Raw genomic sequence first — 27,327 nt, 5'->3', positions numbered from 1 at the left:
CTCTTCCTCTCGCTACCAACTATGGAGGAGATAAAAAAAAAACCTTATGTTATTGGCGCACAACAGGAAAAAAAACCTCCTAGAGGGGGAACCAAAGTGGAAAAAAAAACCACCCTTTCCCCGAGGGTGTGAAGAGCAGGAGAGAAGAAAGGAGAAGAGAAAAAGAGAAAAAGGCACAAAGGAATAATAAAAAAAACAAAGACATTCATGTAAAACAGATCCCATGCCTGCAAAGTCCATGATGCCTGCAAAGTCCATGATGCCTGCAAAGTCCATGATGCCTGCAAAGTCCATACCCCCCCTTTCCTTAATAGTTCATCATTTGTTGTCCTTTAGTCTTCATGTGTTACTAATACCAATATAATGAGAACTATTATGGGATGAATGAGAAAATGATACTTTGGCATCATATTCCAGCTTGATTGTAGCTTGATTCCCAGAAAGTTTCTGTAGTATGTCTTCTTCCTTCCCGAAGTCGAGCAGCCAATTCTTGAGTTCTGGACCAAAACCGAGCAGGATTTTCTGAAGCCACACAGTAGTATCTGGATGGGTACCTAGTCGCTTCTCTGGGGTTGCTGGTGTTCTTCCCATCTCCTCCGCTACATCCACACCTACAGTGGGAGAAAGAGTAAAATATGCTCCTCGGAGGAGTGTCCCTCTTGGAGCGCTGTTAGTTGCATATACAGTACAAGATGTAATCAGGGTAGGGCTCTAGGATTTTCCTTTCCTTACATTTTAGTTCTCAATGATCAGTTAAAACTTTTTTTTTTATTTTATTTGGAAGGGGTATGACTTCTCAATCTACCCATCTCAATGAGCACAGAAGCACTCTATTGAGTTAAGGAGACTTGCGTGGTTTTCACTTGATCAACGTGGACCCAGAGAACTTTACGTCTTCTCCGAGAGTCTTTCTTTGTAGTCGTTGGCCTTTGTACTTTTATCATTGTGTCACCCAGGATTTCAAGGACCTGATATGGTCCCTCCCAGTTTGCATCCCAGGGACCTGCCTTTCGGAATGTCTTGATCATTACCAGACTATCTACTAGAGGCATGGGAGTCTCCCCCTGTAGATAGGGTTTGTTCAGCCGGATGGCTGCGTATGGCAGCAGTTCTTTCAGGTTATTTTGCACCTGTTGTAAGAACACATCTCTGGCAATCGCCTCTTTGATGGGGTTTGACAACTGTGGTTCATTGGGGAAGCAAAGTGGCATTTTGCGACCAGTCATGAGCTCAAATGGGGTGATCCCTGTTGTCGTTGCCTCAGTTGCCCGAATACCCATCAGTATTGCGGGCAGAGCTGTCACCCAAGAGGAGCCCTTCTCTAACAGTGTCTTGGTCAAACGAGATTTGATTGTTCGATTCATTCGTTCTACTATTCCTGCTGATTGGGGATGATACGATACATGAAATCGCTGTTTTATGTCCAGTAGTTCACAAAGCGCTTTCATGACCTTGCCAGTAAAGTGTGTTCCCCTATCAGATTCGATGATCCTGGGAAATCCCCAAGGTGACAAAATCTGTTCCCATAAGACCCTTGCTGTGGTAGTAGCAGAGTCATTTACAGTTGGAATGGCCTCAACCCATTTTGAAAATACATCCACCACTACCAAGGCATACCGACAATTGCGACTGCCAGCTGGTAGTGGTCCTATAAAATCTATCTGTAGGGCAGCCCAGGGTCCTTCTGCAGGGGGCACACGCTGTAAAACCGGCTTGAGAGCTGGAGCTCTGGGGTTCACTTGTGCACACACAAGACACTGTTGTGTGACAATTTCCACTGTCTTTGACATCCCTGACCAGTATAATTTGTCCTTTAAGAGGGACATGAGCTTATCTCGGCCAGGGTGTCCGAGGAGCTGATGGTTGAGTCTTGTCAGCTCTACCTGAAGATGTGCAGGAACAACTGGCAGGGGTTCTGAACCCTCATTGTTCGTATGACACAGGATGCCCTCTTTGATTGATCTTGTGGCATGGTAATGTGGGGTATAAGAAGAGGATCCTTTGCTTGTTCCTCATCAAATGACACTGGGCTTTCATCCAGAATCTTGTTTCGTATCGTCACTTTTATAGGATGATACTTCCTTGTAATCTGGGTCTCTGAAAAACCCAGATAAAGAAGCCAGTTTGGCTGCTTCGTCTGCAGAGTTATTACCCAGGACAAGGGGATCATTCCCTTTCTGGTGAGCAGGAACTTTAATGATCGCAGCCTCTTTAGGATGCATCATTCCCCATTCCCATAACTCTTTGAGCACTGAAACGTGCGCAAGGGGTTTATTCTGGCTGTCCACAAATCCGCGCCTGTGCCAGGTATCCAAGTGTAATGTCAGGGACCGAACTACATATGAGCTGTCACTATATATAGTACGTGGTCCTGACGGTTGGAGTAGTAAGGCTTCCTTTACTGCCTCCAATTCTGCCCTTTGTGCTGACAGGTGACCAGGTAATTTAACAAGACTCTGAAGCCCTGTAGTCTTATCCAAGACTGCATAACCTGTCACATATTTCTCATTCGTGTGAGACCGAGACCCATCAACAAAAATGACTCGGTCACCCGGATGTGTTGTTTGTCTAAACAATATCATTGTTTCATCATATGACATTTGTCCACAGTCGTGTTCCGTCCCTGCTGTGTTTAGCAGTTGGGACAATACATATTTGGCCTTGTGACTTACTTGGAGATTGTGTCCACTCAAATCCATTATCCATCTCCCAAACCTCTGTTGAGAGACTCCAGGCAACATGTCCCGGAGTAGAAGGGTTAATGGAGAGTGTGGAGTCTGTATAGTAAGTGGTCTAAAGCCCACAATATGTTCTGTCACTTTGACAGCATAATGTATTGCAGCCAGTTGTTTTGCACATTCATCAAAACCTCTTTCCACAGGAGAAAGAAGTCTTGAGAAATAGCCTAGTGGTCTAGTCTCAGATCCTACTTCTTGTAGTAAGACTGTTGATATGGACTCTGGGCCAGCGTGAGCCTGAATTGCCAGCTCACCCTCTGGGTGTGAAGTGGCCAAAACTGGGGCAGAAGAGAGATCTCTTTTCAGAGTAGAAAATGCCTCTTCCTGTTCTTCTGCCCATCCTCTCAATGAAGGTTCCTCACCTCTGAGCAATTCATACAGAGGTTTCGCTTTTGTAGCAAAATCCTCTATGAACTCCCTCATGAAGTTTGTAACCCCAAGAAATTTTCGCAAATCTTGAAGGGTATTTGGTCTAGGTAATTTGACCATTGCCTCAACTCGGGCGGCCATTATACCTTTTGTCCCATGAGCGATCTTGACTCCCAGAAATATGACCTCTGACCTAGCCAGGTTTGCTTTGTGAGGACTCAGTTTGAGCCCTGCACGTACAAGGAGGGCTAGCAATTCCTTTAGGAGAGTCAAATGTTCCTCCATAGTCTCTGTATGGAGTAGTAGATCATCCACATATTGCAGCAGGCATTCTGGGTGTGAAAATACACTCAGTACTTCTGCTAATGCCTGATGGAAGTATGTGGGGCTACTGTGAAATCCTTGGGGCAATACGCAAAACATGTATTGCGTATCTTGCACGGTGAATGCAAATTTGTAACGGCAGCTTTCTGTCAATGGTATCGAAAAGAAACCATTGGCTACATCAATGGTAGAGAATACCTTACTTTTGCCGTTTATTCTTGCCAATATGTCTGGTGTCTCTGCTACCACCTGTGCTGACATGGGGGTATATTTATTCAAAACCCTGAGATCAATTGTGAGTCTCCAGGTGTTAGTCTCCTTCTTCTTGACAGGCCACAAGGGATTATTGCACTTGGAATTTCCCTTTATGACCACCCCCCTTGCTTCTAAGTCAGTCACAGCTTCTATCACTGGTTCCATAGCTTCAGGGGGGAAACGATATTGGCGTTGAGGTGGTGGATCTGGTCCTTGTATGTCCACCTGAACATCAATCATCTTTCCACAATTATTCTTCCCTTGAGCCCACAGCTCTGGGAATTTGTATACAATAGGTTCAAGGTCTGTGTTATGCGAGACCTCTGGCCATTTGTGTACAACCCTGTTAGCTGTTCCAGCAATTTCATGTATGGGTGGTCCTAAGTGATGTTTCTTTATCACACAGACCTTTGAGTTTCGTGGTCCCTTCCATAGTAAACAGTTTGCTAGATCTAAGATCCAGCCATTCTGTGTCATTACATCAGTTCCGATAATGTTATCAGAACCTGAATAATACCACATAGGAATTTTTAAGGTGAAATCACTGTTGATTTCCACAGTGACTTCCTCAATTCTTTGGGCTTTTACCCCCCCTTGTTGGTGATCAAATCCAGTCACCACACACTGAGGGCTGTCTGGTAGTAAGTCATGTTCTACATTAGTGATTGAAATTTCTGCCCCAGTATCAAGCAGAATTTTCAGTAATTCATTTCTTATTTTGGCCATTATGTGGGGTCTCCCTGAGGAATCCAATATGATATTGCATATTGGTGCCAGATCCTTAGGGGTCCCTAACCTTCAATCTAATTGCACCAGATTCCCAGTAGGGATATCTGCTGTGCGAACTGCTACTTGTGCTTTCTGTACGTCACAATTGTTTACCTGTTCTAAAGAGTTCTGTGTCTGTGGAGTCACTGAGTTATGTAACTGTACATGAGACTGTCCTGTTTGGCCAGTATGTGTACTTACAAGCGACACACATTTTTGCATCTGATTCAGGTGCTGCAGTTTTGACTGGGTATGTTTGCTTATCTAACTCTCTAACGTGAGGCTTGTTTTTAAAGCCATTGTTATTGCCCAGGTGTTCAGAGTCCCTTATATACTCTTTGCGAACACCTTGTGGACAGTTACGTCTTACATGGCCAAAGTTTAGGCATGCATAACATTGCACATTCACCCATTTCTCCTGTGGAGGAGCTGTAGGTGTAATATGTGTCTGTCTACGCACATTGCCATATGTTGTGTAACGGTTATCTTGTGATCTGCCATTTACCACAACATATTCCCTCATCTTCAGTGACTTCCTATTTTTCATCAAATCTTGTCTATACTCTTCTATAACCATTGCTGCATCTGCAAGCGTTGGTTCTTTAGCCGCACTTAAGCGAATTGCTGTGTCAATGTAAGGAAACTTTTCCACAAACATGCGTATCATGCCTTGTGGAACGTCTGCACCTTGATCCTTGGTGACTTTTCTATACATTGCTTCAAACCTACCACATAGAGACAATGGCTCATCGTGAATGGTTGGTTTAAAGTTAGATAGGATCTCTGGGGTAACTTCCCAATGGCCAGTTGCCAATTTCATGAGGACAGAAAGTCTCTCTTCCTCATCGTGAAATTGACCATTTTTGGGAGCAGTTTTTCCAGTTGCTGCATACCTCTGATTGAGGTGAGTGGGTAACCACAATTTAAACAAGTCCATGCGATGTTCTGGGGTGACACTAAATTTGTCACAATGTCCCTCAAAAATATCGCAGAAGGTAAAAGGGTCTATAATGGGATCATATTTTGGAATTTCCTTACGGATTTTCAACAGAAATGGAGTCTTCTCCATACTATAATTTCGATGGGAAACATGCAATCCTGTGCCATTACCGTGACTTGTTTGTGGTGTAGAAGCGGTATGTACAGTTTCCCAACCACTGCCTAGGCCAAAAACTTGATCATCCGCAAATTGCGCACGACCATTAGAGACATTCCCCATGGGTGTTGGGGAATAAGTTAATGTGCGTGCTACAGGGTCAGCCACTGAGGCTATTGGATTTCGCTGATCTATCACAGGAGAAAGTATGGGCATATGTATATTATGTCCTATACTCCCTGTTTCACTGCTTCTCTTATCTGTTATACATACCTGCTTTCTAGCCATGGATGTATTCTGTGTTGTGGAGAAGGGTGATAACTCATTGATAATTTTTTGCATATTGGTTATCATTTGTGCTCTATTGATTAAATCACTTTGTAATTCAGCAATTAGAACTTCATTAGATGCTACCTTATCCCTGAATACATTGATTTCTGTATACAGTTCTGCCAATTCCTTATCAACATCTGTGTAATATTTTTCTTTCTCTAATATTTGGGAATTGAGCATACAAATCTGTCTTCCCCTATCTATATTGGCCATATCTTTGTCTTCCAATTGTGCTTCAAGTATGGAAACACTTTTAACCTTTTCAATGCAGCACTGGCAATGAGAATTTGCATCAGTGCCCTTTTTGTTTTTAAGTATCATCTCAGCGTGTTCAGATGTCCAAATCCTATCTTCATAAGCATGTACCAATTTAGCTAACATTTGGAGACGTTTAGTTTTTTTGTTGAACACGGTTCTCCTATTAATACACAGCGCATCATGTGTATAAGCCTGTTCTAAAAGTGTTGCCCATAATGTTTCAGCAGATGTGTAGTTATTAGGAATCACTGGGTTAAACATACTATTTGCTGACAACTTCTCAATGGTAATAAAACTCATACTCGCCTGTCCAGATACAGAAGTCATTTTTGTTCTGTGTTGAGTGTTACTTCTCACTGTAGTAATACAGGTCCCCTTAAGCCTCTGAGACGTAATAATGCTGCTTCCAGAAAGATCCTTATCAGTTCAGGAACGTCTTTCCCCTCTGAGCAGGACCCTTCCAAATGACTGTTGCAACCTTGAAAAGTGAATCCACGTTTCTCACAAACGCTCACAGTGCGACGAACCATTCCTTCTTAAAGAAAGAAATAAAACAACGAGTATCCAAGAAACTTTAAATTTTAAACTAGATTCGCTGTAATTAATTGTATTTCTTCTAGGCCTCAAGTAAAACAATGTTATCTGTCCAAACCTCTTTCCAGAGAAAGCATACGCTAATAACACATAAGTATCACCTCCTTTGTGTACCTAAGCTATTCGTTCCCGCTCCTCTACCGAATTAGATTAACAATATAACAATTTTCACTACTATATCCTAGTATATTGCAATTAAAACAGCCAGGGCTAAGCTCGCCAATGTTAAAGGACCTGTGGTAGCGCCTCACATGCGCACGCTATCCTTTAATTATATTCTTAGATACACTCGCTATAAAACTCGCACTTTTATGCACTTTTCCTTACACAGTGTTGCCTTACTCAGTCTTTTGACCACACTAAATAACACAAGTTTTACAGAACTATTTATCCAATAAACACTGTATCTCAGCAGTACTTCACAGTATATATTCGTTATAAATAATCAATACTCACAACATATGTATGTATTTAAATCAAAGTATTTTACTGTTAACACAGAAAAGCTTGTATTCACAATTCACACACATATCATAACGTTGTTCAACATAACATAGTATATAAATATAACATTAACCCTATGTTCACCACCGTTATTCCTTACACTATCCTAGCTTTGCATATGTATCCTTAATAAGAATCAGTATTTATAAAATTGATTTAACTATCACAGATATCAGACAATAGCTACACAGTTATATGTATATAAATAGTTAAATCCACATTACAAATACACATATAGCTCTATGGGTATATATATATTATTGATACTTATCAAGTCCTTGTATCCTCGGTCCGATTCTTATCTGCAGTGTAGGGAACGTTCCTGTAGTATAGAATCCTTTCTTGTAGCTTAGTGTAATATATATATAGTAGTGTGTTGTAATCCTATAGATGTTTCCTGCAGTGTAGTGTATCCCTAGTGTAGTGTATCCGTAGTGTAATGTATCCCTAGTGTATGTCCTGCAGTGTAGTGTAGAGCTCTTTGTCAAGGGGCAGCAGGCATCCAGAGAGAGAGAGAGGGTCCCGGGTCTGGACTTTTATAGTCCAAACTTGGAAACACCCAGCCTCCCAAGTAACAGCATGTGTGTGGTGATTAACCACACACACATGGAGCTTCTTGGGTCCAGGGATGATGATGTCATCACCACTGTCGGTTCTCCCCACTATGTATGTGTCCCTTCCAGTGTCCCAACACCCTCCTTTGTCTCAGGCTTCAAAGCTGTTATCTGAAACTGACCAGAGTTGTGTGGGGGGTTTTACAAACACATGCAAAATAGCTAATCTTGCCATGTGGCTGGGAGGATGGGAGATACTTTTGAACAATGCATGAAATGGCTTGAGAATCATATCATAGGAGAAGGTTCTTCAACAGTAATCTCAACATGTGCTTTTCTAGATGACATGAGTTTCCACTTATCCAAGTGTCATTAATCTGTTGAAAATAGCCAGACCAGTGAGATATAGCATATTAGAGGAGTTTGAAGCCTTAAAGTTATAAACCATCTAGCCAAACAGATCGAGCAGCCCTGTGACATTTGGGAGATCAATCTGTCCTTATTGACAGTTAAACTACAAAGGTGGGGGTGATAGCTATGTGGCAAAAAGGTTTAAAATCTTCTGACTTAGACAATATTGTGTGCATTTTCATGAGAAAGTCTATCAAGACTGAAATGTCCCATCTTCCTCAATGTGTTCCCTCACACACCAGGTCTTAACAATTAAGTAGTAATTCTGATTTTATTTCCTATTTTATTTTCTGAAACTTATTTGTGCAAATTTATTTTATGTCTTGTTATTAACTTTTTTTGTGATTAAGCCTTGAAAACATTTTTCAGATTAAATAAGTTTAATCTAGCGTGTTTTCCATGATTTTTTTTAACTTATGAAGCCTATTGAGGCTCATGCTACATGTGTATTTGATTTAAGTGTGAAACATTAATAAGTGGTTTTGCTGAACGGAAGGCCATAATAAATCCTTTGTGGTGGCAGAAAAGGTGTATTCATTGCTATGTGACTAAGGTGACACCAGTCATGGCCAACTGTTCAGATTGCTATATCTGGGACAGGCTGGGCTTTCATGACAGTGGGCTTGTGGAATAATGAATGAAGTGTGTTCCAATGCAGATCCTTTAGATCATCATCACCATCTTTTATTTATAGGGTGCTACAAATTCCGTATGACCAGACAATCATCTTACAGATGTGACATACATGAATATAATAAACATAATAATAGATACATGAATACAATTAAGCATTATAGTAAACACATTGATAGTCACAAGTTATCAATTACAATTAGCATATTTACAGATACAGCTTACATTCTAGAGGGAGGGTGTAATGAGAGACAGTAGGTGCAAATAGGACACGAGCGTATGTGATGGACAGATGGAGTGGACATGAGAGTCTGGTAGGTGTTAGAGTAGGCAAGCAAAAAGATATGAGTTTTGAAGGGACATTTGAATGATTGTAGGTTAGGGGACAGTGTTGAAGGACAAGGTAAGGAGTCCCATAGGTGGGCTGCAGTGCTGGAGATGTCTTGGAGATGGGAGTAGGAGATGTAATGAGAGGGAAAAAGAATTGAAGGTCAGAGGCAGAGCAAAGTATTCAGGCTGGGTGGTCAGCAGAGGAGGGCTGACAAATTTTTCATCCGGGGGTCAAGACTCTAATCAGCAGCATATTGGGAACATTTTAAAGGAAGAAAAATGTAGGTGGCCTATTGATCCAGTCGATAGGTAGCCCACTATGGGACCAGGCTGAGGGGTAGATGCCTGGTATTGAAGCTGACAGGGTTAGAGATGTATGGGGGAAAAAGTTTTAGGCCCTTGTAGGTGAGCGTGAGCAACCTGAACTCTTCTCCCTCTACATCTCCTCCTTTGGTGACCTCATAAGCTCATTTGTCCTCCAGTACCATATGTATGCTGATGACGCCTATCATTTCTCCTCTGACCTTTGCCTTTCACTCATGTCTTGTCTCTCCTGCTATACCAGTGCTCTCTACCCTCTAGCCCCACTCTCCCCTCTCTCGTTCTGTTGATAACACTACCCTCTTTTCTGTCCCTCAAGTCTGCTGCATATATATATTTATGTACATGAATGCTTCTCATTCAAACTTCACATTCAGTCCTTCTCCAAATCCTGCCACCCCACCTCTGGAATATATCCAAGATCTGGCCCTTTCTAACCATGGAAACCACCAAAACTCTTATTCACTGCCTCGTAATCTCTACCTCACTGCCACACTGATTACTTGTTCCCACGCCCGCCTCCAGGACTTCACCCGTGCTGCTCCTGCTGCTCCCCACACTTGAAACGATCTCTCATGCCCTATCAAGGTAGCCTCAGTTCTTTATTCAAACCTATCAGCTCTACTCCTAACTCATTTACCTCGGCTATCCGCTCAACTCATCCGCTCTGTACCACCCTAATGGTGTCTTCCGCTTCCCTTATAGGATGTAAACTCACGTGAGCAGGGCCCTCTTACCTTGTGTTCTCCTTCTACTATTCCATTACTCTCTGTAGCTCCAGGCCTGCTTCCCTAGCCCTGTTTTCTTTAGCTCAGACCTACTTTACATTACACATTACAATCACTTTCACTCACCGTCCAGTAAATAACTTGATCTGCATTAACGAGTTGTCTGTGTATTTTTTTATTTAATTAGTAGATGTTTGGGCATGGTATTATTTGGTTTTTCATGAATTATGCAGTGTATTATGGATAGAGCTGTCTGTTTACTCTTTGCCACTGTAAATTTTATGTACGTTGCTGCAGACCATTGTGGTGCTGTATAAATAAAATATAATAATGATAACTCAGTGATTTGCTTGCAGTCCCCTAGTTATCAGAAATGCCCTGCACACTGTGGTCAATTCACACAGAGGTATGATCAGTTATGTTACATCAATTTTAAATGCACATTACTGCCTGCCTGCTGTAGTTTGCTAATTTAGCCTTTTGATACATATCGGCAGCAGATTCTTCTTTACAATAGTACCAAAACTAATTACACAAAAGTAAACACATAAATATATAACAAAGGGTAAGTGCAACGGATTTTACATACATTAGAGATGTACCTTTGGAAATAAAAGTTAAATAGAAAATCAAGTTGGGGCATCGGCAACAGTTTCTACTGGCATTAAGTTTAGACTGTGTCTTTTGATTAATATTTAGGAAGGGTAGGAAACGATTCATCACTAGTATTTTCTAACACAGCTGCTGCACAATGTAAGGAAAAGCCTGAATTTTAATAATGATGAGGTTAGTTGTACTTTAAATTGGCAGTTTCACAATTGCTACAGATGTATCTCAGTTGTGTTGGGCATAGTACTTACGTACAGCAACTCTAGAAGTGATTTTGTCACTGGTGACCGTAATATGATTTTTATTAGTTACAGAGTGCCATAAATATATTGATGTAATGTCTTAAAAGCAATGTATAAACCTGTTCCAAAGAAGTAAATTTGTTCTACTTGAAGTGAGTGTATAACATCCCTGATGTGCATTGTGAACATAAAACTGGTTGGTGTGAACTGAAGGGCTCTGGGCTTTATTACACTAGAGGGTTTTTTTTGTGGTGTATTGACCTTAAATACTAAATGCTTCCCACAAAAATGTAGGCAGGAAAGCTGTTTTCTAAAGCTCTGAATGGCTTCCTTTTTCCTTCAATTGACACATCACTTTCTACGACTTCCTTTCAAAATACATTGTGGCTATTGTTCTCTGTGAGAAGGTTGGTTTAGTGCATAGAAGGGTAGAACTGCAGAGTGATGTGTTCTGTTCTGTAACATTATTCAAGATGGAGAGACACTTTGTAAAATAAAGTTATTACCTCTATAACATTCTCACGTAATCCTAGCTTTCGTTGTTCTCTTATTATAATAGCACTCTTGGACCTGTTAACAATCAGATAGCTGAAAGGAAAAGGAATGCTTTTGGCATATGGTACAATGCATATGCTGAAATTGTTAACCCACTTTGTTCTTAAAAAAAACAACAACTTTGAATACTACAGCAACAATTTGCTGAATTACTAGACACTGCGAAACAATTTCCTGCAGCATTTTATACACATGTTCATATGTACATCTGGACTGGAATGGGTCAATGCTACCAGGACAAAACAGTGTCTGCTGAACATGAAATACAGACACAACAATGTGAGAAGGCTTAAACTTCTAATGTTAGACTTTAGCATGTCTTAACCTCTTAAACTATAAATGTGTGGAGAAAATCTGAACCCTCTCTATGGAAGTAATTATTATTATCTTTTATTTATAAGGCAAAAGGTCCGAAGCGCTGTACAATATATTTATAGTATAAAGCAACAATCTATAAAACATTACATAATACATGAAATACAAAAGAATACAAAAACCAGACATCTACTGATTAAACAAGTTGCACACAGATAACTTGGTAGTGCAGACAAAGTTATTTACAGGACACTGAGCGAGATTGATGGTCCAATGTGAAGTAGGCCTGGACTCAAGAAGAGAGGGCTAGTGAAGCAGGTATAGAGGTACAAAGGGTGATGGATTTGTACAAGGACAGAGGGCCCTGCTCGTGAGAGCATACATCCTAAAGCAGACCTGCCAAACTCCACCAGGGCCAGATTAAGGGGGAGGGGGCACATGCCCCGGGCCCCCTTCTCCCTGAGCCCCCCCTCGCTGCCAGCCACACGCTGATCGGACCACCTGTCAGTTGGTGATCTGACTCTACTGCTTGCGCGGCTGTAGGGCCCCCCTGACGCAAGCGCACCGCCCCCCCCCCCCCCCCCCAAAAAAAATTGACAACTGGCCTGATGTACAGCAGCCGGGGTGCTGCTGTACATCAGGCCATTCTAAGATGGCTGAAATGGAGCTGCTGCGCATGTGCAGCAGCAGCAGCTCCTCCCATACCATACCAAAAGAGATGGGGTGCTGTGCTGAACGTGGCTTCCTAGGTGAGTCACACTATCACTTGGAGATTTTATATATATATATATATATATATATATATATATATATATATATATATATATATATATATAGTGACTATTACACAATACCGTCTTCATTCTAGAGGCAAAAGTAGTGTAGAGATCTTTTACTCACTGTCTTATGTTCCTTCTAATTGTGTCCACCAGGTGGCAGACCTTCAAGCAATCCTAATGGTAATGGTTAATAGCGTTCAGGTGGCTTTTCCTGTAGTGATTTCACTTTAGGAACATGAAGGGATCTATCAGCAACATAACGGGAACCTCAGTGACGTTCCTGTACCATGTGACACATGACATGTCAGCAGGTGCTAGCATGCTTCAAGTTGAACCATAAATATGTTAATTGATATTTAAGTAGAGGCCGATTTGCCCAATAAAGTGGACAACCTCGCTTCTCTCCTTCTCTTCTGCCTTATGGCAGTTAAGAATAATTCAACAAAAACAGTCAAATAATATCTTAAACTTAAATTACTAATTATGGGGGCTGGCAAATCTCAGATATTTTTACATCTTGAATTCCTGTTATCATGTTCTGAACAGTCTTTTACAACTGCTACAGAGGTAGCAAACCTTTATTAATGTTTACTTATATACTTCTATATTATGCAGTATTATATATAGAATATCCAGTCCCTGCTGCCCCTGCGGAGCTTACAATCTAAACTCCCTACCACAGACACACACTTGGTTTAATTTCATCAGAAGCCAGTATGGTTTGGGACTGTGGGAAAAAACAGGAGCATTTAGGGCATATTTGCCTACTATCCAGGAAATTCCCGGGAGGCTCACGTAAGAGTAGGCAAAGCTTCCGCATTTGCCTAAATTCAGTGAATGGTGGGGGGCGGGGCTTAATCGAATCATTAATCGCTGCCCCCTCCATTCAAAGCCGTGAATTTCGGCTTTTTATAGTGGGGCTATGGTGACACGACAATGTTGCCACGCCCCGTGTCACATGACTTCTCCCCCGGATCTCCCTTGTTGGCATGTATGATTTAGGGAAAACCCATGCAAATACACAGAGAACATACAAACTGGTCATATATGTACATGACAGTCAATTAATGCCCTAGCTAGATTTGAACCCATGGCCCAATGCTGTGAGGCAGCATTGCTAACCACTGTGTCACTGTTCCACCTAACTGACGTCTCCAATAGTTATCTTTAGATTAAGATGGCTCAAAATGAAAATTTCTTTGAACAGTACAGTGAGTAAAGAAAAACAAAATGAGTGAAAGTAAACTGTTGCTAAGGCCAATTCTATAGAATAGTATATACTTTTGCGTTTAGGTCGGAAGAGAAGGAAAGTCCACTTTATCAGGAAAGAATATGCAAGACCGCTCCAAATCCCCAGCAATTTTGTGGTGGTGATGTCACTGTTCACAGATATGCAATCTGATATAGTCCAGATACAATTATACATATCCTCCTTTGTGACTGTATTACTCACCATGTACAATTCACAGTACCCAGTCCAAGTTGCTGATTGCCCTGCTTTCATTTTGTATGATATATAACTACATGGGCAGCATAGTAGCTTAGTGGTTAGCACTTCTGCCTCACGGCACTGGGGTTCAATTCTTGACCATGGCCTTATCAGTGTGGGGTTTGTATGTTCTCCCCATGTTTGCGTGGGTTTCCTCCGGGTGCTTCGGTTTCCTCTCACACTCCAAAAACATACTAGTAGGTTAATTGGCTACTATCAAATCCCTCCGTGTGTGTGTGTATGTTAGGTAATTTAGACTGTAAGCTCCAATGGGGCAGGGACTGATGTCAGTGAGTTCTCTGTGCAGCGCTACGGAATTAGTGGCGCTATATATGCTGCTGATGATGATACATAGCTCATTAGGGTTTGCTGACTAATGACTTGCATTTATTTGGTGTGGGACACTCCTGGCCTTGTAAACATTATTATATTGGGAAGAGAGAAGATGTGACCACTTGGAGGAATGAGCCGCATAGTGGTACTTTACCAACAGAACCATTGGATCATAATCCAGCTCTGATTTATATACATGTGTTGCTTGGTAACTTGCAGTAGAACTTTGAGAGTTGTGGTATGTAAATTTTTCCTATTCCATAAACATTAACCAAGATCTGTGGGTAGAAACAAGTCACACTATTTGGTTGTTGAAAAAGTTTGGCATAGCAGCTAGTGAAAGGGAACTTACAGTGCTGGGAGTATGCTATGGTCACTGCTGCTCCGTTACATAGTTACAGCACAGACACACAAGCAGTTAGTGATATCATCAGATCATTTGCTTCTGGCAGACATGCTGGTAATAAGAGCGGTTCCAGGCCAAAATCCTGAACTTCCCGAGCTGAACCTGAAAAATATGCCTTACGGTTTTGATAAAAATTTCACGACGTGTTTATTTATTTATTTTTCTTGACTCTGGAATGATGAAAGATGAAATCTACAGGTCATTTAGAGGCAACAAAAATGCTAAATAGTTTTGTGCACGATACATATATTTTGGAAAGCTTGCACAATTAAGAGAAAGAAAATTGCATATCTAAAACACATTGCAAGTGTTCTGGTCTGTTTGTGTGTTTTGTGTGCTATTAACAGTAACGCAGGTTTATGAATGATAGATGCACAATATATTGGCATATCTTCAACCCTTGTCTATGACTAGATTTTTTGATTCAATGGGGCACATTTATAGAAAATGTCACTTTTCTCGTTTAATTTTACAAGTTGAAGCAAATGGCTTATTGGTTGCTCTGAGTTACAGCACCTTTTTTTTCCATGCACCAATTTTCATGAATGTTCCTGACATCAGAATGTCTTATGGGTCTGGAATAGATCTCATTATAAACTGTTGTGACAGTTTGACTATTTTGGCTGTTCTCACTAGTAAGATTATGTAGCAAGCCATGCATAGTAAGTTCTCAAAGAAGGTAAAATTAAATGTAAAAAAAAAGTCCCAAAAATGAAACTTGGCAGAAAGCTATGGTAAGACATGCATGGAGCTATAGCTGGATCAGCCTCCCTGCTGGTCTGAACCTGTAAATATCATTCAACTCTTGTGGATACATTTTCCAGGCTGTAGGTTTCCGGTAGGTTTGAAAAGTGGAGATGTTGCCTATAGCAACCAATCAGATTCTAGTTATCATTTATTTAGTACATGCTAATAAATGATAGCTAGAATCTGATTGGTTGCTATAGGTAACATTACCTCAACAGCTTGATAAATTTACCCCTTGGTGTGTTTTGAACCTTTTAGGCTTCTATATAGTAAAATCATAATTATCTCAAGCACGGCCAGCATCACCTTTAGGCGAACATTGGCAGATGCCTGGGGCACCAGTGGTTAGGGGGCACCTAAAACACTAAATAAATGTTACTCATCCAGTGATTTTAATGCCCCATGGTGCCCCCACACGTAGAGCCAGAATGAAGGGGAAGAAGCCACCAGCTTTTTATATATGAATCTGCTGGCTGCTGCTCCTCCATGTCCGTGTTACGCTACCACACTGAGTAGCCAAAGATGCCATCCTCCCCACCTGCCTGGCAAGGTAAGAAGCAGCATGTACCCAAGTGGGGGGGTGAGCTTGTTATGACTGGAGGGGGGCTGCCTAGTGCATCCCCAGAGTATTATGATAGTAATGAGGTGACAAAACAATGCTGGTAAGGAGAAACCACTGTTATCTATCAGTGGTATAACTTAATGACGTTGCAGCGCTGCTTTATATAGGAGCCCTTGGCCTGTCTGTCTAAAGGTAAGAGAACCGCAGGAGAGATGAGAGGAACACTAAGAAGTACATGGGGCGGGTGGGGTGGTGTAAGCCAGAGGGAGGGGCAAAATATATTTTTACATCTGGACTTTCCTTTCCCTAGTTCCACGACTGTTCTGTTGCCGCATAATGTCCACAAGTGGTGCCGCAGCTTATTTTGAACTGAAGTTAAATTATTTCATGGCTTGGAGGGATTGTGGACACTGGTAATGTCCCCCAAACACAACAGTCAGTGAGCCATGCTGGAACTCATAACCGGCAGTATGTGAGATACAACTATAGTACATGAGTGCAGCACCTCATACTTATTCTGTATTACTTTCTGTTTGGTGTGAGTAAAATTAAATTATTTTCGACATTTACAACATAGTTCTACAAATTATATAAGGAGGCTTCAAATTTGGGTTTAAAAGAGCACTGGGAAGCACATGAGCCGTAAGTAATTAAACACAAAAATGTGTTCTAAAGCTCAAATTCATAAATACAAACAAATATCGGAAGAAGAATACAACCAAATCCTCTGGATTCTCACAGCGGAAAAACAGAACAAAGAGAGATTAATCCAATGCTGTAGTAAAAAGTGAAATAAAAATAGCTTCATCTTTAATGTGGCTCATTCTGCGGTTACTCGATTCAGTTTTAGCCTCTTTGTTTTTCATGACACAATGTGCTTAAAAATACTCTCTTATTTGTAAACTTTTTGCATTGTTTGAATTGCTCTGCTTTTATTTTCCACATTTGCTTTTGAATAGGGTTCGTCATAACAACATTTGAAAGAGGGTAAAATCATTTCTAGTTCTGGCATAGAAATACTCTGGTTAAGGAATTTTAAGTAGTGCCCATAATGGGCCGTTTAAATATTATTTAAGGTTTATATAACAAGGATGTGAGGGAAGATCTAGAGACGTGGGGTCTACTGATGATGACTACCACTTTTTAGATTCCTAAAGTAAACCTCATGGCTGCATTGTGTGCTGTTAATTACTTCCCTAGAGCAATGTAGGGTCTTCAAGTTATACAGAGACACACCCTCTCCTCTTGCTCAAGAAAATATAATACAGACTGTCAGCTTCCACATTATCTACGGTTTGACTTTGGGCATAAAACTATATCTTGTACCATATGCCATTCCTTCTTAGAAGAGACGTGCTTAGTTCTAAAAAGTGCAGGTTTGGCTTCAGTCTTCGCTCCTCAGGAATGTTTGTTTGAGTAAGTTTTCCGATCTCCAGCTTGTATGAATCACACACAAAAAAACTCTGAAAAGTGTTTAGTGGAAAGGGTCATGTGAGATAAACTGGGCAACCACAGTTGTAATCTATACACGCACTTTTATGGATCATACAGGAGTCAGTGTAGAATCAGCGGTGAAGAGCATAAAAGAGGTATAACTAGAGTAAATTCAGCTTGAAGGTACAATTCTGCACCTTGGCAAAACCATGTTGGCTGCATGAAGTAGGTGTTTAAAATATGCAGACAGATTTAGGGAACTGGTGCCCCATAGCTCACCATTTAATCGCTGTGGCACAGTGTTGCCTAAATTAAATTACATTTTAAATATATTAATGAGGACTTATCATCTAATAAGATTAGGTAAGATTATTCTTTTCCACTGCATGTGTTAAAAGTGAAAGAAATGGGATGAGATGGGTAATAATTAAGTTTTCATTCCTCTCCCCAAAGCTCAAATGCCTTATAAAGTGGCTATTGAATCTGTCATCCCTCTCATTATTATGGAATGCCATTGGCATGATGGAGAGGAAACAAGGAGACATGGAAACTAAAAATGTAGCAATCAGCAAGTTGATTGTGTAATATTAAATAAGAAATAGTTAATTTATGTTATTTATCCACTTTAATGGTGTTTATTACTTATTTGGTAAACCACACATATTCGTGTGTAGTTTTTCAAAGCAAACCATAAATCTATAAGAAGAAAAGATTGTATCCACAAGAAATGCTGTTTCGGAAAAACATCTATATCTGTGCTGCACTGAAATGCTACTGAGTTATAATCATTGCAATCCGTGTGCATGTGGTTTAGATGATACTGTTTTATTCGACTAACCTAATTTTGCTGAAATTATAGTATTTTGTATATACAGTGTCATGTATCTTAGTGTAAACTTTGGGAGCAAAAATAACCAGGCTCTAAAATATGTTTAAAAAAAAGTTTATTTCTGCTTCCTGAGTCTCCCTGTTTTTCGTCGTTCTCTAACTAGCGTGGCTCACACAATGTTTAATCTTGATGTATGATTGGGCGGTTACTACTCCCCTTCACCCACTCACATTCCCAGAATCTGCGTTTGCTATCCATTCTGCAGCACTCTAATTATGTCATCTTAATTGCCATACACATACATTATGGCAGCATTTCGCTAGATAATAAAGCACATCCATATTGTTTTCTTTTTTCTAGTATTCCATAACATCCCTGAAGACAATTCCAGAGCTATGCAGGAGATGTGACACGCAGAATGAAGACAGATCAGGTATGTGTGTTCTTCACAATGTCTGATGGCTAACAGTGTAATAGTCAAACACTTTCTGATATATCCAGCAAACTTAAATGATTATCTTCTAGTTATTTGTCCTGTAAGTTACATGAGGTTCTATAGCCTACAGTACCTGAAGACACATTGCTTTGTGTGGTCAATTCCGCTGTACCTCCATTACCTCTGTAGTACAGTAATATTTCCTAGTCTTATTTATGAGTTTACAGTGTAAATCTTTCTGAATATTATGTCATCCTCGCCAGGTTTGGTGGAGAAGCCACAAAGGCCGAACTAGGGCAGTAGGTTTCCACAGTGTTTCATCATCATAGCCCAATTATACTTTTAAAAGAGGGCTCTTGCTAATGACACTGAGATTTACTGCAGGATACTTTGTGTTTCCAGTGGGAAAACAGTGGGCTCGGGTGTAAAGGATTAACAACACGTGACACTCAGGTTGTCTAACAGGTATATAGCTTATTTAATGTAAAGAATTAATATAAAAGAGCAAATATAATACAAAGAGTAAATAAAAGATATACTTAGCTCCTGAATATAGATTGTCCCAGTAGGAAAATGTTTAATAGATTTTTATCCTAGGACCCCACCTTTCTCCGTGTCAGGATGGCACGGAAACTCGAAAGCTAGAAAAATGAACTGAATACTACACAGATGCTTCAAGCATCCCTCGAGTGATCCAAACTGAGGCGACATTATGTCACAATTACCTTGCTTTTATAGGCCAGGACCCTGAAATCCTTTGCATATAAGGCATACACATGATTTTCGGATATTCTATTGGTTTACTACTGAGAAGAAAGCTTGAGCATGTGCAGTAGGCCCAAAGACACCTTCCTAAGAAAATATGTGTAGAAGTTTCTTGAAAGGCCTTGATTATATAAGCATTCAAAATCACTTGGTTATGTAAGCCTTAAAGTAATACACACATGAAAGTACTAACAACAAAATGGAGTTTCAACAGTCATGTTGTCAGACCTGCCACACTTTGACATTTTTTAGATACAATATTAAAGGGACTGGACTGCCCCGGTTGATCTCATAATAAAAAACAATAGACCAGGAGACACTAATGCAGCTGGTCGTCCTTGGCCAAAAAGGGTGGCACATGATTGGAAATGAGGGGATCACATGACATTTACATCCAATCATGTACCGCCCTCTTTGGTCAGAAATGTCCTCTCTATCAATCACTCCCAGCCGATGGCATCAAATGATTCTTGGGGGAGTTCAAAAACTTTAATACTTTTGTAAAGTGTTGAAACAGATTAAGGAGGCACAGTGTACTCACAGCATTTTACTGCCACTCTCAAACCATATTATTACTTTGTCTAAGATTGATTTTGGTTTGGTGTCCATCAACATTGTCATCTGCATGTTTTGCAGGAGTCCATGGCCGATTGCTTTGAATAGTTAGCTGTGATGAACAACTATTTTTTACCCACCTACTATTATACAGATGGGATACATATTAGGTGGTGCCACAGAGTGTTCTTTCCATTGAGGAAATGGAACAGGACAGTGGTGATAGCAAAAGTGGCCTTTGGGGGACTGGCGGTGTGATAGCAACACGATCTTTGTGTATTAATAAGTTTTATTTTAAACGTCATGCACTTAGTCAGCAAACTGTCAAGGACAAAGTGAGTTCATTCTTGGCCCATGTCTCCACTGCAGCTTCGTTAACAAAAAAACAAGTATCATGAAATATCCCTACTTCACCACAGTTCAAATTATAGGTTATTAGGAGTGAAAATGTGGACTGGTGGTGGACAGACTTGGGTCCTTATTCATATGTGATTGGTACCGTATCCATCATATGTCAGACTTGTTCATATTTTTATGAACCTGCAATCTCCATAGATGAGTAGTCCATGTATATTGTAGCCTGACTAGAAATCTGTGCAGTGGTTTATTACCATTAACATGTCTTTGAGGTGACAATATGATGGGTGCATGACAGCATCCTAGTGAGAGTTTTGAACATTTGTCGGTTCACCTGTTAATAAATCCAAAGTAAACCACGTACATAGTAATCTAGATAAATGTCTAAAGGCAATAGTTGAAAGGAGTCACTTCAATTAGCGGGCTGAGTTGGGCAAGGGTGCAGATGCCCACAGGTATGTGTTATTATTGCAACTGGTGGAATAATCAAATTTAATGATCTGAAAGGCACCTATACTTGGAGGAGGTACAGAGAATAAGTAAGTCTTCAGTAATAAATAATAAATATATTATAATAATAATAATAATAATAATAATAATAATAATAATAAAAAAAGTCTAACTGCCTTCACCACACCTGTCTTCTGATACACTAGGCACCATAGGTTCCAAATTCTGTCAATCACAAACCAGTCTACAGTGTAAGCAGAACATCTGGAGTGAGTAGTTAACACTTCGACTTCTGGAAGCAGGGCCAAAAATCTGTCAGCTGGGGACCTATTTTCGAGTGGTGGGGGGGGGGGGGGGGATAAATTTACTGAGAAAAATGCAATTATCCATTAATGGGAACAGGTTGTGGGTTGTCTATTGGATTAAGTAATTAAGTTGAAGACTTGTCTGGTTTTCTATTTAGGAAGAACAGCAAATGCAGACTATATGTATCTATCTATTTATATATGTGTATATATATCTATCTATATATATCTATCTAAATATATCTATATATATATATATATATATATATATATATATATTTATATATATATATACATGTGTGTGTGTGTGTGTATATGTATGTATATATATATATATATATATATATATTAATATATAAATGCTTAGTGGCGTCTGTGTGTGTGTGCAAAATAAAAACCAAGTTGCAGCGCCACCTGCTGGGCAGAGTTATACACTGACCTACTAAATTCTTAGTGTGTGTGGGGAAAAAAATTCAAATAGGGCTGAAATTTGGTAGGGCTCAAACTCATTTTCGTGAGGTAATTTTACCTCATGAACACACATGTGTAGAGGCGTGCGTTAGTGTGTGTGTGTGTGTGTGTGTGTGTGTGTGGAAAAAACTATTTTCTCAGAAAGGGCTCATCCAATTGACCTGAAATTTGGTATACTGCCATTATTTGACAAAAAAATTAGAATAGTCAAGTCAGTTAACTTCCATCATCCCCCCTTCCCCCCGTGGGAGGGGTAGTAAAGGCTAAATTTACGAGTTGAGTGGTCAAACTCATTTTCGTGAGGTAATTTTACCTCATGAACACACATTAAAAAGGGCGCTTGCGTCGGGAAGTAACGATCTTTTCCTGAGGAGGCCTGGGCTAGGCCCAAATGCATGACAAGAACCTTTTTAAGACCTTAAGTATCTTGATTTGACTAGAATGCATGAGTATCATGCACGGGTTAACTTGTGTGTGTGTGTGTATATGTGTATATATATATATATATATATATATATATATATATATATATATATATATATATATATATATATATATATATATTTATATAATATCTACACAGCATTTTGAACATTGAGGCCGTAGTATTTCTCTTTCTGCGTTAACAATATAATTAATGATGCCACGCTCCCCTTGTGTACGCAGATAGCAGGGAATTTCATTATTATGTTTACTATGTTATAGAAAATATAAAGATTGATCAACATTTCATCTTCCTGCCTTTTTAAATGTACTTTTAGTGCACTGCTTCAATTCTGGTCCAGCTCCATGTGCTGAAACTAACTTAATAACTCAATAAGGTAAAGTAGAATATGCTGTAGTGGACTACTGCAGCTAAGATCACTGTGCTCACTACGTTTGACTCCAGTTCAGCAGGAGCATTGCCCCTTTACAGGAAATACACCATACAATATAAAAGCACAGGGGTCACCTTTGGTTCTGCTGAGATTAAAGGATACATTTCCATTAATACAGGTATTTAACAGGTCATTGACCTCAGAGTAAAACAAACTTTTAATTGAGCAACATGATAGGGAAGATAAATTAAAATGAATTGATACTGTTAAACAGGACTGTAACACAATATGAAATGGTTTAAAACACAATTGCATATGAGCAGGGTGGCTAAGTGGTTAGCACTTCTGCCTCAGAACACTGGGGTCATGAGTTCGATTTCTGAACTGGAGTTTGCATGTTCTCCCCGTGTCTGTGTGGCTTTCCACCGTGGCTTTCCTTCGGGTACTCCAGTTTCCTTCCACACTCCAAAAAAAAAGGTTAATTTGCTGCTAACAAAAAATGAACACTAGTATGTGTGTGTTAGGGAATTTAGACTGTCGGCTCCAATGCGGCAGGACTGATGTTAATGACAATATTCTCTGTTCAGCGCTGCGGAAGTGGTGGTACTATATAAATAAATGATGATGATGATGATGATAATACTCTCAGGTGGTCAGGGGCGGGCTAGCCCGGGGGGCAGGGGGGCAATGGCCCCCCGGGCCGTTGGGTCAGACGACTATTAGGGCTGGGGGGTACCGAGAACCGAACCCACCCGAACTTTGGCTATCCGAGTACCGAGCTGAGGAGCTCTGTACTCTCCCGCCCGCTCCGAATCGAAATCGAGGCCAAACGTCATTGTGACGTCGTCGGATCTCGGGGCTCGGTTCTCGTGATACTTCAACTTTATAAATACACGCCTCCACAGCAATCCATCGCCATTTGACAGAGGGAGAGAGCAGGGTGTAGTCACAGGCTGATTAGAGCAGGGACAGAGAATACAATATTCTTCTTGCAATTGCTCTAACAAAAATCGCTATAGAAGAGAGGAGGATAGAGGTTTATAATTTTGTTTTAATATTTGGCACTCCCCAGTGCTTTTGGGGTGTCCCCCATAATTGTGCATAAATATTTCTGGCTGTCAAAAGTCATATCTGTCAGCAGCATCTTACCAAATAATTTTTAGCACTCCTCAGTGCTTTTGGGGTGTCCCCCCTATTTGTGCATAAATATTTCTGGCTGTCAAAAGTCATATCTGTCAGCAGCATCTTACCAAATAATTTTTAGCACTCCTCAGTGCTTTTGGGGTGTCCCCTCTAATTGTGCATAAATATTTCTGGCTGTCAAAAGTCATATCTGTCAGCAGTATCTACCAACTAATTTTTACCACTACGAGTGCTTTGCACTCAGAATGGATTCAAAGCAGTCCACATATAATCAGAATGAGCAACCAGGTTCTGTCACCAGTCCAGTTAGTGTTCCCAGTACGTCATCTGGGCAAGGCGATGTCAAACAGAGTGTTTCCAAATCAGTGCAAAAAACAAAAATTTACTGTGTTGAAGCGAAAACGAAGTGTTACTGAGCAAAAGTTAAGTGCCGATAAAAAAAAAAACTGCAAACATGCCATTCTACACACACAGTGGCAAAGAGAGAATGAGCCCTTCACCTTTGGCTATTAGTGGCAGATCCAAATAAATTACCCAGCCTACAATTGGTGCACAACTACTGTTACGTGTCAAAGCCGAGCTGCAAGATAACAGTAAGGCATAAGAGGAGAATGTTTGCTCTGATTCACAAATGACAACAATCCCAGTGGAGAGTCCATCCAACAGTGGGATGTCTTATCGTGAGCATTCTGCTGATGTGTGCCTAAATAGCCCGAGTGTAGTCGGTGATACATAAATTAAGGATGCCACTTTGGAATTAGAAGAGGATGAGGGTGAGATTTGTGTAGGTGACGAGGGCGCTAATGAGGATGTTGATGAGGATGAGGTTGTTTGTGTAAGTCCTGCACCAGTGGCAGCAGTTCTGGCACATGACAAGAAAAAGGCCATTGTCATGCCTGGGCATAAAACAAAAAAATCCACTTCTTATGTGTGTAATTATTTCTACCCAAATCCAGACAACAATTGTATAGCCATTTGTAGTGTATGTCAAGCCACAGTCAGTCGAGGGAGGGATCTTAACAATCTTGGAACCTCGTCTATGTTACGCCATTTAACGAGAGTTCATGGCAAAGTGTTGGGAAAAGCTGAAAGTTCTTCCCAAAAAAATACAAGCACTCTTAGCTGATGAGCTAAGACCCTCCGCTCACCGACATCCCGACGGCTACAAAATACACCCACCACACCATCCTCATCAATATCCTCAGTAGCGCTCGGAGTTATCCCGGCATCCCACTTAAGGCTGGATGACTCCTGCACTATTATTGATTCCTCTGAAGAAAGCTGTTGCTGCTGCTGGGGTGAATCGTCATCCCAGAGGCAGGTCAAGAAAATGAGCAGTCCTACATTTCATTAATTAACTGTGAAACAATCATTTGCGAGGGGAAGCAAATATGACAGCAGTCACCCAGTCGCCAAGCGAATCAAAGACGCCATGGCTGCAATGTTAGTGTTAGATCTGCGTCCAATCTCCACAATAAATGCAGCTGGTTTTTCACAGTTAATTGAGGTTTTGTGTCCGCATTACAGTATTCCATCGCGACACCATTTCTCCCGTAAAGCAATTCCACAACTATACCAAAAAGTGTGTAAAAATGTAGAGATTGCGCTGAAAAATGCCATTCTGCCCACTATCCACTTAACCACAGATATGTGGACAAGTGGAAGTGGGCAAACCAAAGACTATATGACTGTGACAGCCCACTGGGTTGGTCATTCACCTTCACCAGCAGGAACAGCAGCAGCATGTACACCACTACGTAACATTTGTCACAGGCAGGCCACTCTTTGTATCACCGGCTTCACTAACAGGCATATGGCTGAAAATTTGTTACGCAAACTGAGAGATGTGATTGATGCATGGCTTATACAACTTGGACTCTCCCCAGGGTATGTAATTTCTGATCACGCCAACAATATAGTGCGAGCATTACAGCTGGGTGATTTCCAAGATATTCCCTGTTTTGCTCACACCATCAACTTGGTGGTGCAGAGCTTCCTACGAAATAACCGTGAGGTGCAGGAGATGCTGTCGGTGGCCCGTAAAATTTCAGGCCATTTCAGGCATTCAGCCACAGCATGTAGGAGATTACAGCAGCTCCAAGAGCAGTTTAACTTGCCCTGCCACCAACTTAAGCAAGAGGTGGTAACTAGGTGGAATTCCACCCTGTACATGCTTTAGAGGATGGAGGAACAGCGCAAAGCCATCCAAGCATATTGCACAAGCCATGACATTGGGAAAGGAGGGGGGATGTATTTCACTGTTGCACAGTGGGGAATCCTTTCAGTCCTGTGCAAGGTGCTGAAACCATTTGAAGTTGTGACGTGTGAGGTGAGTGCAGACTCTGCTATTTTGAGCCAAGTCATTCCTTTAATTAGACTTTTGGAAAAGCAGCTTGAGAAAATGAAGGAGGAGCTGAAAGCAAGCAATTCAGCAAAGTATGTTGGCCTTGTCGATCAAGTACTTAATCCGCTTCACAATGATCCTCGAGTTATTAAGATCTTGAACTCGGATCAGTACGTTTTGGCCACTGTGCTTGATCCAAGGTTTAAAACCTACATTGACTCTTTACTTGTAAATGAGCGAGATGTGAACTTTTGCAAGGAGCTATTGCTCAGCAAGTTGGCCGCTGAACTGGGCCTCGGCTTGACAACGTGTCCTCCTTCACTTTCTCAAGCTGCTGCTGCTCGTAAAAAATTAAATTTCCCCAAAAGAAGCAGGGAAGACACAGGGGGCAGACCAGAACAATTTAACATCTGGGCTGGTTTGAAAGATTTTTCCAAAAAATGAGTCACTTTGCTCATAACTCCATCCAATACGAGTATAAACATGCAAAGGATGGTGGAGGATTACTTTCAAGAGGTAGTTGATATGGAAATGTCAGACAGTCCCTTTCCTTACTGGGAAGAAAAGCAGGCCATTTGGAAACCCATGTACAAACTTACTTTGCAATACCTAAGCTGCCCACCCTCCAGTGTGTACTCTGAACGAGTGTTCAGCACAGCAGGGAACTTAGTCAGTGATCACCGTAGAAGGTTACTTCCCAAAAATGTGGAGAAAATGATGTTTATAAAAATGAACTACATCTTCCACGAGGAAGGCCTTCACCATCCAAAACATCCAAGCACTGACTGTTCTCTAATGGCGGATTCAAGCCGCGATGAATTGATAGTCTGTGATGATGACGTACACACTGATAAGGGTGAGAATGAAGCTGATGATGATGATGATAACATCTTTTTAAAACTTTCTATGTAAGTGTAGGGTGCAATCTACCCCCAAAGAGGAAAGGGACTTGTGGCATTTCCATATCAAGTACCGTCTTGAAAGGCTGCTGTTTGGGCAATTTCTCCTTAAGGGTAGGGTGTCATAGACAGAGTGACCCCAAACTGCCTTTGTCCATTTCTCTTAATATCATCATCATCATCATCTTTTATTTAGCGCCACTAATTCAGCAGCGCTGTACAGAGAACTCACTCACTAACGGCTGAATTTTTTTGTATTTTATACAAG

The 27,327-nt window shown here is 40.7% G+C and overlaps 1 protein-coding gene and 1 long non-coding RNA gene across 3 annotated transcripts in view; both read left to right on the top strand.

The window, feature by feature from the left end:
• LOC142097398 (uncharacterized) overlaps nucleotides 1-27,327 on the top strand; it is a 231,765-nt gene that overhangs the window by 74,723 nt on the left and 129,715 nt on the right. The gene's annotated exons all lie outside the window — the stretch shown is intronic.
• The window catches only part of SNCAIP (synuclein alpha interacting protein), a 216,079-nt gene that overhangs the window by 119,455 nt on the left and 69,297 nt on the right, over nucleotides 1-27,327 (top strand). For both annotated transcript variants that reach the window (XM_075179187.1, XM_075179178.1), the window contains exon 5: nucleotides 18,877-18,949. In XM_075179187.1, coding sequence (XP_075035288.1) covers nucleotides 18,877-18,949 — 73 coding nt within the window. The remainder of the gene's footprint in view (nucleotides 1-18,876; nucleotides 18,950-27,327) is intronic.

This window comes from Mixophyes fleayi, chromosome 1 (genome assembly GCF_038048845.1).
Source record: "Mixophyes fleayi isolate aMixFle1 chromosome 1, aMixFle1.hap1, whole genome shotgun sequence".
In the NCBI taxonomy this organism is placed as follows: domain Eukaryota; kingdom Metazoa; phylum Chordata; class Amphibia; order Anura; family Limnodynastidae; genus Mixophyes; species Mixophyes fleayi.
Note: the sequence above shows the minus strand (reverse complement) of the source record. Positions and strands in the feature narration are given on the sequence as shown.